The 18,122-nt window shown below is 40.4% G+C and overlaps 1 protein-coding gene across 5 annotated transcripts in view; it reads right to left on the bottom strand.

Moving 5' to 3' along the window:
* The window catches only part of KCNQ5 (potassium voltage-gated channel subfamily Q member 5), a 274,662-nt gene extending 257,049 nt beyond the window's left edge, over window positions 1-17,613 (bottom strand). For 4 of the 5 annotated variants that reach the window (XM_062488578.1, XM_062488581.1, XM_062488579.1 and 1 more), the window contains exon 1: window positions 17,255-17,610. In XM_062488578.1, coding sequence (XP_062344562.1) covers window positions 17,255-17,610 — 356 coding nt within the window. Of the gene's footprint in view, window positions 1-17,254 lie in introns of all 5 variants that reach the window. The other variant, XM_062488582.1, reaches the window with a different exon arrangement.
* Between the last annotated feature and the right edge of the window lie 509 nt (window positions 17,614-18,122).

The following is an 18,122-nucleotide window of genomic DNA, read 5'->3' as shown; positions in this document are numbered from 1 at the left end:
TTAGTCTTCAAAAGTACAGAAACATTTTTTGGATACTTTTCTGTTTTAGTAAGATGGTTACAGTCAAACTGCTTTCCTCTCCTAGTGACAAATTCAAACTCAATTTTTAGGAGCCAAAAATTAGCAGCAGTGAATAATGCCTAGAAAAAGCTGCTGGTTTCAGTCTAGTTTTTGCTGGGACAATGCACCCAAATGCAGTACCAGTAATCAACACACTTTTTAGCAGGCTGGTCATGCAAACCAGACTACATAAGCCACAGAAACAAAACTCACCTTCAACAACAATGTCCCAGGACAAGGTCCCAGAAAACAGAAATTTGTGGAATGACCACGCTGGTTCTACATAACTGCTCCAAAGTTATACAGGACACTGACATTTCCAGGAATGTCCATCTGGCATATTTCATATGCATCAAAGTTATAATTACTAATACAAAAAAAAAAAAGAATACAAAAGAGAACAGGGGGAAAAAAAGCCAAATCTCATAATTATGAAGCTCATCAGAACAAATACAATATAATAATTCAAAGTTAAATGGCACCAATTTTTTTTCCAGACAATTTTTAAACCCTCCCTTGTATTTCTGCAGTTTGTGTGCCTGGAAAGTTGCACAAAACATGTTGCTTCAGGGCTGCACCTAATTATATTGGACATCCAGAAATAGGTGCATCTGACTCAGAATTTCTGCATGCCTTGCCAGCCAATCAAACCATAGGAAATGCAAACTATGCTTAAATTAAGCAATAAAACACTGCAAGTTGCAAGTTGTAACATATTAGCATACAGCACACTGCAAGGAAGAACTCCACAACAGGAATAGGTTCAAAGTATATTTGCACCCAGTGCCGCTGAGAATATCTTCACAACTGTGACTTTACACAACTTGAGTCACACGACCAACTATTCCACACTGAATATTACAGAACAGGACTAAACATCAAATGAGGGTAAGTGCACTAAACCAGTTTAATTACCAACTTTAATTACCAACTGTTAACTCTCACCTTTTTAAACCTTTATAAATGCAAGGGTTTGTCATTTGATGACCATACGTCTCTGTAGACAAACTTGCAGATTTAATTTCTTTAAGGACAAACATAGAACTGGTACAAAACTAGACTTAAGTAGCAGATCATGCTGAGAATTTGTTATTTTACCTTACAGTAAAATTATGAGATCAGGCACTATATTTTGCAGTGCTCCAGGACAGGTGGGCAGTGGACCAAAGAGATGACCAAAAAACCTCATGCTTGTCTGCGACTGTTCACTCAGAAACATCTCAAACATACCAGGTGCAGCTGAGCTGTTTTATTTTCCTCTTTCACAATACTATGCAGGCAAGTTATGTAAATCAACTGGACTAAATATGGTCCCAGAGATTTCAAAAGAAAATATATTTCATCATGAGAATGTCACAGTATTTCTTTTCATGCCTCAAGGGTGTTATTAATAATTAGCAATTTACACAAAGTTGCTAGAAAATACACAAAACAAACCAGTAGATTAATCCTCAGATATTTTCTACTTAAAAGCTAAAAATCAATCCTAACCACTTGAGAATGGTCTGAGAACTATAAAGCAATTACACTCATTGATAAGTACTGCATACACAGGCAACGATATCAGCAATTAAAGGAGAGAACTGTAAGTGATCCAAGCCAATTTTGAGAACTTTCCACTAACAGCTGCTGTTCCATAGCAGTCCAGTCATTTGACTAACTTGTAAGGTCATTTTCTAAATAGGAAGGGATAAGTCTTAAGTTGGAGTGGCAAGGAGTTCTCTCAGTTGACACCTATGTGCCAAGCAATGTGGCAATAAATTCCAAGCAATGAGACAACTTAACATCAACAGCATTATATTAATACATGTGGGGGGTTTAGATTGATAATATAAAGAACAGTCTTCATCTATGTATATTATGGAGCAAACTCTGTTATTGAAACACTGCTTTGCACAAAGGCTGCAAACACAATATACAATCAGCTATCAAATTAAAATATGTTTAAGAGCTATTTGAACAATTGAAGCATTTCCTATTCCTTTTACATTAGAAACATATCCAGATCTCTATGCCTGCAAAAGAACAATCATTTTTAGAAATGAATAAAACTGTATGTAGCAAAATAGGTTATTTTGTACCATACCATTTCCCAAACTCTGTGGTTACCTTTGCAGCAGTATTTCAATAGCTACTTTTCAAGACAAAGCATTTTGCCACTTACAGTCTCCGTTACTCACTGCAAATGATTAAAGCAAAAATGTAAAAACACTGTCTGCAGCATACTGTGGTACATTGCAGCTGCAGGTGATTTACCATATAATACACCACTGCACAAGCAGTCACTCCTGAGGCTGCCCAAGACAAGATGATGTGGGGTTGATAGAAACCTGCAGAATTTGAAAAAAAATTGCACAGCACTCTTACAAAATTCAAGAATAAGAAGATAAAACATCCTATTACTTTACAGGCATTTTGCTTGAGTAAGAGCTTCTGGATTGAGCCTGGAATTAATGGCTAGTAAACAGCTTTAGGATTTGGCCTGCAGTTTGTACCTGCTAGAGACTTCTTTATCCAAAAGTACTAGTGTTTGACTCAACAAAATATAAATCATGTTCTCTGCTTTCATTAATGGAGACAGCACTGTACGTCAGCACTTTTATATATACATATATATATTTATAAATAACTACATGCTTGAATACATCAGAGAGTTTTCTGAAAGCCAAAAGAGTGTGAGGTAAATGCCAGGATGGTGCTGAAACTTCAAAGGAAATAAATCATGGTGCTAAAAGCTGTGCTCTTTTCACCCTCAGCAGTGTCCATGGGATCCTGTTACAAGGGTGACCATTATTAAGCCTTTAGGTTCCAGTTCCTTCATCATCTGAGGGAAACCTTGAATTAATCAGAGAGCACAGAGGTAAGAAAAGATCATTAGTCCTTAGGAAACCAACTGGGCATAAGCAAAAGAAGAAAAAATTGACTGACGGAGTAGCTAAAAAGCCACTCAAATTGAAGTCTTACGTCTTAATTTTGAGCGGTATATTAGAAAACACCTATATATTCAAACAAGAAAAATAGTATTTTTTTCACCTTTCCATTGGAAAAAGAATTTAGAAACACTTCAGGCTCAAAAGGTTGACATGACTCTCCATAAGAAAAGGAAAAAAAAATATCCAGTGGGTTTTGTTCAGGTTTTTTGCGGGCTATTTTTTTTGATTTTGGTTTCCTTTTTTCCCCTCAGGATAGAAGATTCTTATTTGCTATGTCTTTGGAGAAGACAAAGGTTTGTTTTAATAAACATGCATTGACTGATTCAATGCAGAACTGGAACAACAAGCACAGTGGACTCAGCCTATCAAGGTACCTACCTACCTTGATATATATAATTTTTAAGCACCTTTCATCCAGAGGTTAGTTTGTAAAAGAGAAAAACTAAGATACTTATTTGCAAAGATCTGGACTGCTGTTTCATCCAAGGTCATGAGCAAAAAACTCCTGTTTTTGAAGAATTTGTACATAATTTATACACAGTCTCAGAGGTTTGGGAGAATGTTCTAGAAGACACAGTGATGTTATCACAGCAATATGATTACTTGAAATTAATTAAACTATCTCAAGAACATTAAGTCCATCTCATTCCATACTAGAAACTGCAAAAGTATACAGCTGTAGAAGCGTGTTTTGGGAGAAGCAGCTTCCTAAAAACATACATGGAAATGAACAAACTACTCCAATTCATGTGTACCTTTCTCAAGTATTGTCAAGCCATAGGGTTTTGACAGCAACTTGTTTCAAAGAACCCACAAGACTGATTCCAGTATGTTCTTCCACAGTATCCCAGTGACTGTTTTCCTCATATTCTTACCAGGCACTACCAGCCACTTAATTTAGCAGGTTTTTTTTTGCTCCCAGCCTCAGAGAAAATGGTAAAACTAGGTGTATCTTTAGCACTATTAATTCATCTCCATCCTAGTTTCCCTGCCTCATGCTGAGAAACTGTGTTGCCATTCTGCTTTTTCTTCCACCAGTCATCCTTTTTTCTAATTCAGTACCTTCAGACAAAGACAAATAATGCAGGAGGGAGACTCTCATCAACCACATGACAATTAGTCTCCATAAAATTGTTAAACAATGAAATTCCCAGCTCATGCAACAATTCAGCATCTGCCAAAATAAGTGTCACTTTCAAAAAAGTGATGGGGGGAAAAAACACATAATAGGTTTAGTTACAGTTTTACTGAAGCTGGGTTTAGTTGCAGTGAGTTAGAAGTGTACTCATGCTAGTCTATTGTCAAGTAGTTTATATGAAAAGCACTTCCACCACATACTGCTGAGTGTGTCAGACCTACCAAAAAGGAACAGTTCCATTTGTTGTTTCCTTCCACTTAATGAATCATGCCAAGCTGGCTTTCTGGTTTTGTAGTTCACTTATAAATGTAATTTTAGAAATTAACTAGCCAGATACTTCTTATAGCTAATGAAAGTGAAGTTACTTTCTCCCCAGGCAAGGAAGGAGCAGTAAGAGGAGCTGCTGAGGAGCAAGAGCTCTACAGCCACAGGGATGGGCACACAGAGCACACTGCTGAGTCCAGAAGGAGGTTGCAAGAACAAAAATATTAAGAGTTTGCACAATAATTTGAGCTGTAGTGACAGATAGGCCATATCTTTGAGATATTATCTTGAGAGAGATCATGTTAGGAATTACAAAGGTCCATCTCAATAATGATGTCTGGGTTATCACCCTGCATAAAAGACAGTGACAACTGTTGTATGCAAAGATTTAGAAAAAAGCAGGATTATTTAAATGCTAGGATTATTTAATCATGAACTTGTATATTCTGCATTTGTTACATGAAAGAAATTTGCAGATTGGTAAACGACATCCTCCAGAACTGTATCTCTATGTACCTACCATCATTTTCACAAGGTGTCCTAACAATTTTCCAGTGTTATTCATTAATTCCTGTTTTTAATCAAATTAACATGCTAATGATTTTTTAAAACATGTACCCAGCAATTCCCAGGGCTAGACTGCAAGATAAAAATTCTATTCTCCTGCCAGAAAACAGTGTGAACTATATGTGTAGTGATTTGTTGCCACCACCTGCACACCCTCTAGAGGTAGGGAAGGCAGCCCTCAGTTTGAAATTAATCCACAGATCCATACTTGGAACAGCATAACCTGCCAAGGTCACATATCCATTACAGAGTGCCTCACGTTTAAAGACAAGGCCAAAAGACAGAACTTTATTACTGAGCCATCTCAAAATACTGACTACAGCAGATACCCTGCGGGGTCAAAAGACATGACTCTGTGATACACGCTGGGCTGTGATGAAGGCAGTTACTGGTTCACTCCACGATGCTAAATATAGACTGGGAGACAAATGGGCATCTTTAATATACTGATCCCATTTCCAAAACAGAAATGCACTTCAGATCTCTTAACTGTCTCTTCTTCAAACCGCTTCCAAATCTTTACAACTGTTCACATTTTCAGACAGGATTGTTTTCATTTAAGTCTTACTTCACAGAGATTTTATGCTTGAGACAGAAGAATACCATTTTGTCATGGATTAATAAGCCTAAAAAACACAATCAAAATTTCATAAATTCATATTTCTTGAATAAATGAGCACTCTGCTAGTAAATTTTATCTTCCAGGTAGAGATTATATCTGAAATATCACAGTTTTATCTTAACATATCTGAGTTCTCAGTCACTATCCATTATATTGTTTAACTCCTAAAGCTGATGATAAAGCAAAGCCAAAAAATATGCCATGACCTTTCATTGTGGTGAGATAATTTACAGATATGGGCATATGAAAAATCCTGGGGGGCAAAATCATACAAAGGATTTTTCCAAGGAAATACTTTTCTTCCGAGACTTACTAGTGTATTACTGTGCTCAGTTTGGTAGTTACTTCAGCTCCAGCTTTCCCATTCATGAACAGCAGCAATAACAACATTTAATCTAATATTAATATACTTTTAGATGTCTTCTATATTTCATGTGTATTATTATGGTTTATTATATATTATTATCAGTTATGGTTTGAAGGAAAAATTCCCTGGACAAGAGTAAGACTGACTGAATCCCTTTCTGCAGAAAAAGTCTCTGAGGACTGCATTTCTCACCGAGTTTCTGAATTCCAGAGGTTTTTCTCCCCAGGTTTCCTCTAAGTATAGATGTGTCCATACTGGAGGTCAGAGATTGGACTGCATCTTGCTGTCCAGCTGCAGTCCTTCCCATGAAATGACCTGTAAGAGCAGCTAAAAAGTGATCTAAGCTCCAGCAGAGTGGACCAAATGGGAATAAACTAGCTGAGGCTCAGCTTCAGCAAGATTTACATCAATATTTACCAAAGAAAAAGCAATCAGGAATACAATCAGGTAGTGAAAAAAAAACTTTGATGTTGTGATATTTTCTCAGATCTGCATACAGGGACAAGACCTCAATGGAAGAAAAATGCAAAGGTCAATACCATGTTTTATTTACATATAAATCCAGTAAATTGACTCATAACATCACTTCAGCTTTCCCTCTACAGAAAACAGGTAAAAGGGGGGAAAATATTAAAAACATATTATTCATAGAAGACAAACACGTTCCTAGCCTGAAAGTATTATATAGTATCAGTCAGGTACTGTTACAGTTGAGTAGACATTCATAAATTCTCCTTCCATTCAATGCTTGTGCTCCCTCCTAGATAACTTCTTCTGTCTGCAACACCACAAATGCTGTCACCAGAACTCTCCCCATGTAATATATCCAAACAGCAAAATCTCATGCAGAGTGCCCATGCATAATGTGGGAGCATTGCAGATTAGGCCTTCCTCTCTCCATAGAAAAATTTCTCAAGTACAACTTAAGAAGCTTTATAATGTCTCTCTAATTCAGATGGACTTTTGCCATCATTCCTGAAGGGAAGATAAAGCTTTTATAAATGTTCAGTTTGATGGTTTCTAGTAATATCTCTGAAAATACCTAAATCTATTAATACTACGACTAAAAAGTATGTCTACAAGGATTTTCAGAATGAAAGTCAAAATTCCTTCCAAAGAGTATTTGTAATTCAGGACCATCATCTGTCTCATCATCACCAACAATAACCTCTCTACTCCAATACCCCCCACCCAGCAAACAAATTATTTACAAAGACAAATTGCAAGTTTAGTCAGCAGTCAGTGTGACCTTTCAGGAAGGATAACACCCTTCCAGACAGTATCTCCAACCACTAAATAAAATCTCTATTTTCCAAGATCAAGGGGAAAGGAATATGTCTGCTTGAGCAAACTGTATTATATACAAGTTTACAACACCCTCAGACATTAGCAAAGCTCTTCGTCTTTTATTCTAAATTCTGCTTCATCTTCAGTCTGAAAATGTGGTTGGGACATATCAAAGAGAGAAACTTGAACAAATTCATCAACTAGAAGCTGAGTAAGTCACTTGAAGGCATGCACACTTATTGTAACTAACCATAAGTTTAATGGAACCTCCCTGAATAAACAATATTCTATTAACATTTCTAGTGAAAAAAAAAGTAAGTGTGGCCAAAGGCACAAGAAAGGCATGCTGAAGTGAGGTGGGGGTTGATCTCTTCCAAGTCACAAGCAGTAGGACAAGAGGAAGTGTCCTCAAGATGTGCCCAGGAGAGGTTTAGATTGGATATTAGGAAAAATTTCATCACAGAAAGGATTGTCAAGCACTGGAACAGGATGCTCAGGAAGTTATTCACTTCCCATCCCTGGAGGCATTTAAAAGACCTGTGGCTGACATGGAACTAAGGACATGGTTTTGCGGTGGATTTGGCAGTGTTAGATTTACGGTTGGACTCTTATGATCTCCAACTCCTTTCCCACCCTAAATTATTCTGTGATTTGATGCTTCTAAATTATCAGAACTACATTCAGAAGAGTCTGAGGGACAGGTCTAAGAAAAACCTTCCCACTGCTCTTCCTTCCTCCCTCCCTGTTGCACAGACACCTGCAAGTACCTCGTTCACCCTCGGCTTTATATTTCCTGCCATCTATACAGATCCTTCTGCACAGACCAAGACTGCTCCTTCCTGTGGCAATGATTCTTCTGGTATATGTGAATAAACCTGACTCTACAGATAGATATCAACTGCAGAGAGATGCAAACAGAAAAAAATATTTTTTTTTCCTCCTAATGAATTTAGAGACGACTTCTGACCTGAGTCAGCATAACTTCCTTGGATGTAAAAGAGTTTTTCAAGATGATGAATTCACTGTGTGTTTTTTCTGGAAACATGGCAGTTCCTTTTCTCCAGTGCTGGGCTACCTGAAGAGAAAAGGACACCACCTGCTTACCAGCCTGGCAGTAGTGTGGATATCACACCAGCCTCATCAAGCCAGCTTCAAGTGAGCCATCACCTGTCATCTCTCCTGTGACAGGACAGTTTCACTGTTAAAAAGATGCATTTACAGAGACTTTTCTCACAGAGACAGTGGCCTACATTTTCAAACTCACTGCCAAGGATCAGTAGCCCTCCATCACCACTACCTAGAGAAATGCATCCAAAACAATATTTCATCTTAATTTTCCCACAAAAGACCCTCTCAAGTATATCAGGACTCTTACCCACATTCAGAAAGACCCAGCAGTAACTTTTAAGTGCACTCCTGTCACAAGAGCTTGGAAGGGAAAGATTTGTACATTTACTTCTAATGGGTAGTTCTCAGGTACCACAGTTATGGATGAGCTTAGGCCACATAAAGCAATTAAATTTAATGCCCTAGGAGAAGTTAGATGCTATTTCTGACTGAATGACCTCAAGAGTGTGTGCAAATGTTTTAATCTCTGACACAAGTGAAACAGAAGGTATCTGAAAAAGTTCTGTAGCAGTTGTTTTTTTTTTTCCTCAAAGCATAGGTTTTTTTATTCTCTTGGTTTGGTCTTATTTGACTCCTGGCACCAGTCTGTTTTCTTCCACATGGTATAAGGTATGACTACAATAAAATAATTAAAACTCTACAGAAATCTCAAAAGGCATTATTATGTTTGCTTGGTCAAACTATGGAGTTGCAAAGCAAGAAGGAAGCCAAGACAAACAGGAATATATTGCTTAAATCAAGACGTAGGCAGGTACTGAACTTCCTTTCTTCATTATTTCTAATCAGTTTAAGAGCATGATTCATTTGTTAAACTTCATTCTGTACAAGTGGGGAGAAAAAAGTGAATTACCCATTGAATGCACAATAGAATAATGAAAGGAAGCTGCAGGTACTTCATGCCTTTGAAAATTATTTGTTCTTCAAGAAAATGCTTAGAGACATATTTATGTCCATCTCTGTTAAGGAAAACACACACATTTATGTTTGAAGATTTTCTTGAGTGAAGGCCAAACAGAAAATTTCAGATATGTCTGACTGGAGGACTATGTCCACCTCTGAATCACTGGACCAGACTGCATATATTAAAAAATAATCACATAGTCTTTCGAGCAGAAGACACTGTCTGAGTCTACACTTCAGTGCCCCAAATAATGAACATTTTGCTGAGCTTCCTGAAACGCAATTACAGTGCAACTCAGATAGCTATCACAAGATAAATCTAATGCTCAACAGAAAATTGAAAATATTTCTTGATGAGGTGCAGTTGACCTATAAGACAGCCTTTGAACTTTTAATTAATATCTTTAAAGGAAGGGGGGGCTTTGGACATGAAAGGGCAACTCCTTAAAATTATTTTGCAATTGATAAACTGTACAGTTCAAGAATTTTCTACCTTAACTGACCTGTGGTGGCAATCCCTTGGGTAATCTACATGTGCTCTCTTACAGGAAATCTGTAAAACTAACTTACGAAAAGAAATAAAAAATCTTGCAGAGAAAACAAGGAAAAAGAATGCAAGTTCCCTAAAACTCAGTATGTTTTATGTAACACATGTTTACAAGAGACTCTCAGTGCACCAGCATTAATTTAAAAAGCCAAGAATGCATGCTGTATTGTGTTAATGGTTTGAGAAATTGTTTGGGTGTTAATGTTAATGGGAAAAAAAAACATTTATTGTGAAATAAACATCTGCCTCATTAAGAATAGCATAGTAAATTATGTCTACTATGTATACATTTAAGACCTTTTGCTAGATAGCTTTCTACTCCATCTTTTCTACCTGAGAGCAGAAGACTCAATTTTACTTCAATTAAAAAAGCAGTTGCAAATTTCATTAATTTTCACCACCTATGGTAATGAAAATATGAACCATATAAGAATGTTAGGTATTTGGCAAATAAGTTTTACCTTTGAATGAGTAAGAAATATCTTACCACAGCAAGATTTATTTGCACTGTCAGCAGCTTACATTGTATAGGAATAAAAGTTTTTCCTTATATATATTTTCTCCATAAAAAGGAGATTAATAAAGTAACAAACCATGTGCTTTTCCTTTTCACTGAAACAGTTATGAAAAGTTTAACTGCATTTTTATGAGTATTGTTAAGTATATCAATTATGCTTATTCTCATGAATAGGGAAATCACTATTATTATTTGAATAATCATTGGTATTCCATTTGATGCTACAAATTATTTGAAATTATTGTGAAATATTAGTTAAATTGTATTTTCGTCCAATTCAGGAAACTTAATTAAGCTACAATTAACAGTAAAACAGGGTGAATAGTGATTAAAATATAGTCAGGCTTGGAGAATGGAAAGAGCATCAAGTCTGAATAGATATCATGACCTATTTTTAATTTAAAAAGTTGAACAACATAGACACTTTAAAAGGTGTTTGGTGAAGAAAGGTGTCTAGATCATTAATATATTGTTCAGGGTCTGCCTTGAAAATCTGTCATACAAATACTCTCTCACAGGCAACTAAAATCTTTGCAAATTCTTTCTTTAATTCACTAGAACCACTTCTCCTTTGATAACATATATTTAATGCCATAATAGAAATTCCTATACCATCCCTCAAAATAAATCTGTAATTTTGGGCAGGTTCTTTCATCATATGAGACCACCAAAAGTTTCCCCACATCACACAAGACAATAAAAAAGACAAGAAATACCTCACCAAAGACTGGCACACCAAGAAAAACAGACCTGAGATAGGAGTCTCATCCCCACATATAATGCTCATTGCATGGGTTTTGTGAAAGGAGAAAAAATTACAGCAAAAAGATAATTATAAGGATATAGCTTAACTCATGTCTTGCTTTAAGATGAGGAAGATTCTGCTTGCAAAGGTTGTACATTTATTTGAAACTCGAATACTAACCTCCTATCCACCTTCCCAAACATAATTCCTAATCTCATTTAAGAAATAAAACTTAACGATAAATAGAAAAAAGTCCGCATACATGAACTTTCCCTGATCCAGGTCTTGGTGACTTTTTCTTAAAGAAAGCCTCTTGCAGCCTTCTTTACAGAAAGCTGTGGATCAGTTTTGATTTTTATAGAAAATTAGTCGCTTCCCCTGGATCACTAACCTTGAGTCAGAAAGCAAGGCCAGTACAAATGAGAAAATTTAGTAGATTAAGCCTCAAAAAATAAATGTGAAACAATATTTTACTAAGTTAAGCATAAACATTCCTGATATTTATCTACTGAAAATCTTGAGATAGACAATAACTCTCCAACAAAAAAAAAACCAAAAAACAAACAACAAAAAGTCCACAAACAAACAAAAAAAACCCATAACAAAAACAAAACATAAGCAACCCCCTCCCTTCCAAAAAAGAACGAAACAAGCAAACAAAAAGCCAAACAACAAAAAACAGATGAAAAATACAAGCTAGATGTTATTTAGTGCACATGACAGGATTCCAGGAGAGGTCTGCTGTCCATGAAAAGCACCAGGAAAGAGAAGGAATGAAGCATGGACGAGCACTTGATCTTCTCTGCAAATCACAAAGCAAGAAGATGAGTGGGTTTAAAGACTCTTGTATCTCCACTGCTCTGGTCAGTACACAATGACTGAGATAGAGCAAGAAAATACCAGGCGTGACCATAAACATCTACGAGCGCAGCAAAGAGAAAAGCAGATATCTGCACCTGGTGCAGAATAATCCCATGTATCCATTCAGGCTGGGAACCCACTGTTTGGGAGGCAGGCCCAGCAAAAAGGGCTTTTCTGTGGACACAGCAGGTTGAGCAAGCCAACAGCATGCTTTCATCAGAAAGAAGGCAAGCAGCAAGCAGCTACATTAGAAGACTGGGACTGGCAGGCTGAAAAAGTTTTCTTCTCTACTCAGCATGGCCTGAGGGCAGGCAGTTGTGATCTCCCCCAGCTGAACAAGGATGTGAAGAAGACAGAGGAGATGCTGGAGAGCAACTCAGGAGCCTTGAGCTTTTGTCTTAGAGCAGTTGATGGAACTGAGCATGTTTGGTCTGACAGAAGGGTGATCTAACAGGTGCCCTAGTAGCAGCCTACATCTACTTGTAGGTAAATCACAACAATAAAGAAGCCCAAATCTTCTCAGCAGTGACAGAACATATATAATGGGACAATGACCATAAATTGCCACTTGGGAGATCCAGGGTGGCTCTCCCATTCTTCCCTCCCCATGTCAAACCCCCTCTTTTTTCAACAGGCAGGTGTTGCATACCTGCAGGTTATCCAGCAAGGTGGTGGGACCTTCATCCAGTGAAATTTAACACCTGTCTAATCAAAGCCATCTCACATGACTGGGAAGAGTGTATCTCCCAGCTGGACTGGGTAACTTCCTAAAGGTCCTTCAAAACAATGTGTAGGTGAGAAATATGCACATGTACAGAATCACAGACTGCTTCAAATGCAGCAAATCACTGAAGATTTATATTAAAGGACATCTAAATAGTCACTTTTTTTCATTGTCCCTTGGCTTTCATTGTCCCATTGTCCCTAAGGCTTGTGTGCAACAGTTAAAAGAGTTTTAAATGTCTTTAAAATTTTCTCTGATTTACCTAGTAAGATTTGACGTGCTACATATTTATGTTGTCAATACTATTATTTGTTAATTATAAATACGTTATTATTTTTTAAAAATATATAGAAATATATTGTTACCCTAAGACCACCAGATCCTGACTCTGAAATGGTGCCTGAAAACATGAAAGATGTAGAGTTACCCATAGAGCACCTGGAACTAGGTCATTATATGTCACAAGATGGAAAAAAAAAAAAAAAAAGATAATTTATCCTACTTTCAATAGTATGAGAAAAAGCAGTCCTTGGCTGTTGGCACATAGTTGGTTTTCTAATCAGAATATGGAACCTCCATTACAATACCAAGGGCACGGCGTGATGCAGCTCTGTTAGCTCACATGCAGAGACCTGCTGTTCAATAGCCATCCTGATAATCACTGAGCTATGTCCTTTCTGGCAGATCTGGAAGGCTAAAATAGCTAGTTAAATCTTTGATGGCTCCATTACATTTTTTCCAGAAATAATTTTTCACTCTTTTCCCATCAATAACTCAAAGGACAAGAATAATACCATACAGGCTCTTGCAATTCAACTAATGCTGTATCTTCTGCAGTGGCCAATGGGGGATGCCCATGAAAACCTACCAATACAGGCCATGCAAAGTGCTACTGTCCTTGTGCACACATCCAGATGTGTGATTTGGAATTCAGAAACTTCTAGACCAAGTGTTGGTAGCTTTGTAAGGAGAAGAACATCCCCACAACAAATGTCAAAGACTTTTGCATGGAATAAAGAAGTCAGTAAGAAACAGAAACTTTATTATTCCTGAAATAAATCCAACATGTTAAATTAGGAAACTTATGCAACTAATTATATCCTACCAGCATAAACAGTATCAAAGAGCTGTATTTTTTTTCTGAACATCTCATGCCATCTCATTTTCAGAATGTCAATTAAGAACAAAAATAATACAAAGTCGTTAGGATAACTGAAGATGAAACCAGAGTTAATTTTGCAACAAATCTGGAACTTCCCTTTGATCATTCTAAGGCAATGGCTGCACATTTTTATCACACCAAACAAGCAACTGCAACAGCAATAACATAAAGAAATCTTCTGGCATCCCAAGACAATGCTTTTGAAAAGTTACAATAGCATGACCTTTTAATGTAAGTACACGTGTTAGATATGCACATGGCTCCATGTGTAGGTGATGTGGTGTGGCATAAATATTTTACTAGCAGGAGTTTAAGTTACTGACTCATAACACACAAATGGTATGAATGTTCTTTTCTGATTTTATAAGCGTTCATATTTTGGTGCCCCTGTATGATTAAAAACAGAAAACTGTGGTATCTGAAAAGGTTTCCAAAAGCTTGCAGGAAAGATCTTAAGTTTTTACAGGGCTTTCCATGTAAAGACCTGCTGAGGTGCACAATAAGGGAGTCAAGAAACATGTCATTTATGCTCTGCTCCTCAGCACAACTTTACTGAAATCAAAGGCCTTTGCCCAAGAGTAACTTCTTCCCCTAGCTGCAGAAGTTTGCAGAATAGCTGTCTTTTCTAGAATCTGGCAGTTTTGTATTTACAAATAAACTAACCAATTGACTTCTGAATGTAGGTCACAACACTCATTCTTTAGGTGGCTGGCCTATTTTTATCTTATTTGAAAGGACAAGAAGAAAAAAAGAAGAGCTAACTGGGCATACTTCTCAGCTCTAAAGTGTTTTTCCCTATGGGAATGATACACGAAAATATCACTGCAGGAATTATTTCTTATTTGTAACAAATCTTCAGTTCCCTGGTTCTTATTTAAAAAACAAACACGCAAATCTAAACGGCTAGATCAAAGCCTTTAAACCAAAACTCTGCAACCACCCTTGCATTACTTCAACCTGCATATGAGAGTGAGGCTTCAGGAGACCAATGATCTACTCAAAAGGTCTCACCCCAGATAGCCCATTCCTGTAACAGAAATAGTACAGAGCTATAACGGGCTCCACTGCAGTCAAGAATAGCTTAGCAGTGGTAAAAGCAGACATCTCCTCCATGTACTTTGTAATGTCTTTGCAGCTCTAATCTACTTGTCTCAAGACTTTTTTTTACAATTAGTTGTGGCTTTTTTATTATCTTTTGGTTTTTAAGTCTGTAAGAAAGTCTGTTTTCCAAGATGAAATTATATTTGATCAGGTGGCTGGAAAAAAAATGAGCGTGGAACACCAGGAACACTGTTACCTGACTGTGATTAAATCAGAATTATACAAATAAATTAAAATAATTTGTAGATTGGCAATAAAGATAGCTGTCAAACTAAAATCCAATGGAACTTCAAATGCACCTAAAACACTGTATCAGTGACAGATACTTTAAGGTAATATTATTAGTAGGTGTCTTATACTACAGTAATGTCTCAAGCTCTTTCACACAGATCTGTTCAGATAAAAGATGTAATGTTGGCATTACATTTGCCAAAATTGCCATTTGCAATTAAAAATTAAAACTGGCACTCTTTCTATGCAGGCAATTATCTAAACGCAGCTGGCAATCTTCCTTGTTTACAGCGCTGCTGTGTCATGACTCCACTCCATTTGGAAATTTACCACCTTTTTTTTTTTTAAGGTTTAAACTTGTCAGCTGTATTTCCAACTTGAACTTTTCTGGTTTTAAAGGTTTCTATAATGAACTAACAAAAAGGTCCAAAACTTTAATTTGCAGATTTTGTATGGCAACTTCAGGCACTGCAGTAAAATGATTCCTAATACGTATTTTGGTGTTTGTTGCAACACTAATTTACATCCATCTAGGCCACAGGAAAACACCTGCAAGAGCCCAGACAGCAAAATGTACCAAATTAATGCCCTCCAAGAAGAACATTTTTGTTGTAGGAGTTGATTTGCAGAGTAAAACAGAAATAATGGGAAGATCCTATAAGTGGACAAAAATCCTTTTACTGAATAACATATGACATTAAGTACTTTTCTACTACTTGCTATCTTTAGTAATTGTCATCTGCTAAATGAATCTATGAACAAAGTGTCTTATTAATCGGACTGCCATGTTTTTGGCACCTTTTTACTTACAACAGCTGCTATTAAAGTAAGATTTGAGGGTTTCCCTACTGCTGGGGGAAGAGAACTCATAATCCTGTCAATCAGCTTTTAGGGAACAGTTGCTTTTTTAGCCAAGATGCTGCAGCCACTAGCTTGATTTCCAGGACTATCAGGGAACAAATACAGTTATTCACAGTATATCAGTTAAATTTTCTGATTGGATTATGATATACTTCCTGAAGTCAGACATGACAATACCTTGTATTCTATCCCCTATACAGTAATGTTTAACTTCCTTCCTCTGTAATTGAACACGTTTTCACCCATAAATATGACCCATTGTCACGACTCCTCGTCCGACTGTGTTGCATGTTTTGCTCAACCATCTAAAAGGATTTTGATCCTAAAAGCCTTTGATCTAAAAGCCTTTCCCCCGAATATTACCAAAACCCATACAAATAGAAGATTGCTAATGAACTGAGGAACATGGCTGACCCCAAGGATACTGCAAGCAGTGACAGCCATGGGTCCCCTCGCACAGGTGTCCCGGGCAAGCCTTTTGAAGTTAAAAGCTGCACAAGTAGCGCAGCGCGGTGACAGTACCGGTCTCCACCGAACCATGAGACGGAACACGTATTTCCGTCAGGGGCTTTTTCAGGTTGAGGACGGCAGGAACCATCACTTGCTAAGATCAAAAGCTCAGCAGCGGCAGGAACCGGCGGAGAAGCCGCCAGCGCAGCCACTCGCCGCACCCACCCTGCCTCGGGCGGCAGGTGGCCGCACCTGGGGCTCAGCATCCCGCGGGGACGACCCGGCAGCCGCCGGCACCCTTCGCTCCCTCTAACCTCGAGGGATGGCGTGTGGCATCAGCGGGAGCGCCGCGCAGTTTCCCCCCACATAAGCCGGCTGCCTCGGGCGCCCGGGAGATCAGCGAGCACGTTGCTCCCCGCCGTACTCCCCGCCGGTTCTCTCTGCCGGGTGAACCGAGCTTTTCCCCCATCACCTCCCACCTCGGGCAGCGCGGGATTTCCCGCCACCCGCGGAGAGCCGAGCCGCAGGTGGCAGCGGCTCCCGCGCCTCCGCCGACTCCTCCCGGGCACTTTCGGCGCGACTCGCGGGGTACTCGTCCTCCCCGTGTCCCGGCACGGAATGATGCCCGGGGACCGGAGGGGCGGCCGGGGAGGTACGCGCCGCGCCGTACGGCGAGGCTCTGCTCAGGACAGGTGCGGGAGGCAGCCCGCGGAACGGACGGGAGGGGTAGGGACAGGACGGGGCAGGACAGGACCGGACGGGAGGAGAGCGGAGCGGGTCGGTACTCACACGAAGGCGTGATAGACGAAAGCCCATCCGCGGGGCCGCTCCAGCACGTTGTACAGGTAGTTCTGCAGGCGGCGGTACTTGGCGTTCCTGCGGCAGCTCGGTCCGCTGCTGTACGACAGCGGCTTCCCCAGCAGGCTCATGCGGGCGCCGTGCTTCCCGCGGCGGCCCTCCCGCAGCCCGGCGGGGGCGGCCGCGCCGCCGGTGCCCAGGAGCAGCAGGCCGTCGCCGCGGGCCGCCGAGCTCGTCAGCGCCCTGCCCCGGCCCGACTCCACATCCTTCATGCCCGCTGCCGCGCCGCTCTTCACCCAGAGCCCCGCGGAGCCGCCCTCCTCCCCGCCGCCGTGGTTGCGGGGCATGGCATCACCCCGGGCGCCGGAGCGGGCGCCGGGGCCGCGGCGGAGCAGGGAGCGGGCGGAGGCGGCCAGGCACCCCGCGGCAGCAGCCCGCAAGAGGCAGCGGGGGCCGAGGGTCTCCGGGCGGCGCCCGCGGGGCGCGGGGGCGCGGGCCACTTTGGGTGCCCGGCGCGGCGGGCCGGCCTGCGGCAGCTTCGCGGGGGCCCCGGCGAGGGAGCGGGCGCCCCCCCGGGCGCGCTCTCCTCCCGGGCGGCGGGGCCCCGCCGCCGGTCCCCGCAGCGCCGCCCGGCGTGGTTCCGCGGCCCGGGACGGGGAGGAGGAGGGAGGGAGGGCAGATCCTCGCGGCTCCGGCGGAGAGACCGCGGCTCGGCGGTGCCCGCCGCCGCCCGCTCCCTCGCTGCCTCCCGCGTCGTTTGGCCCGACCGGGCCGGGCAAGCTGTTGCTCTCGCTCCGAGCGGCGGAGAAAGTCGGCGAGGCGGGCGGGCCGGTGGGGGCAGTCGGGGGCCGGGCCGCCG

The sequence above is a fragment of the Cinclus cinclus genome, chromosome 3 (genome assembly GCF_963662255.1).
Source record: "Cinclus cinclus chromosome 3, bCinCin1.1, whole genome shotgun sequence".
In the NCBI taxonomy this organism is placed as follows: Eukaryota; Metazoa; Chordata; class Aves; order Passeriformes; family Cinclidae; genus Cinclus; species Cinclus cinclus.
Note: the sequence above shows the minus strand (reverse complement) of the source record. Positions and strands in the feature narration are given on the sequence as shown.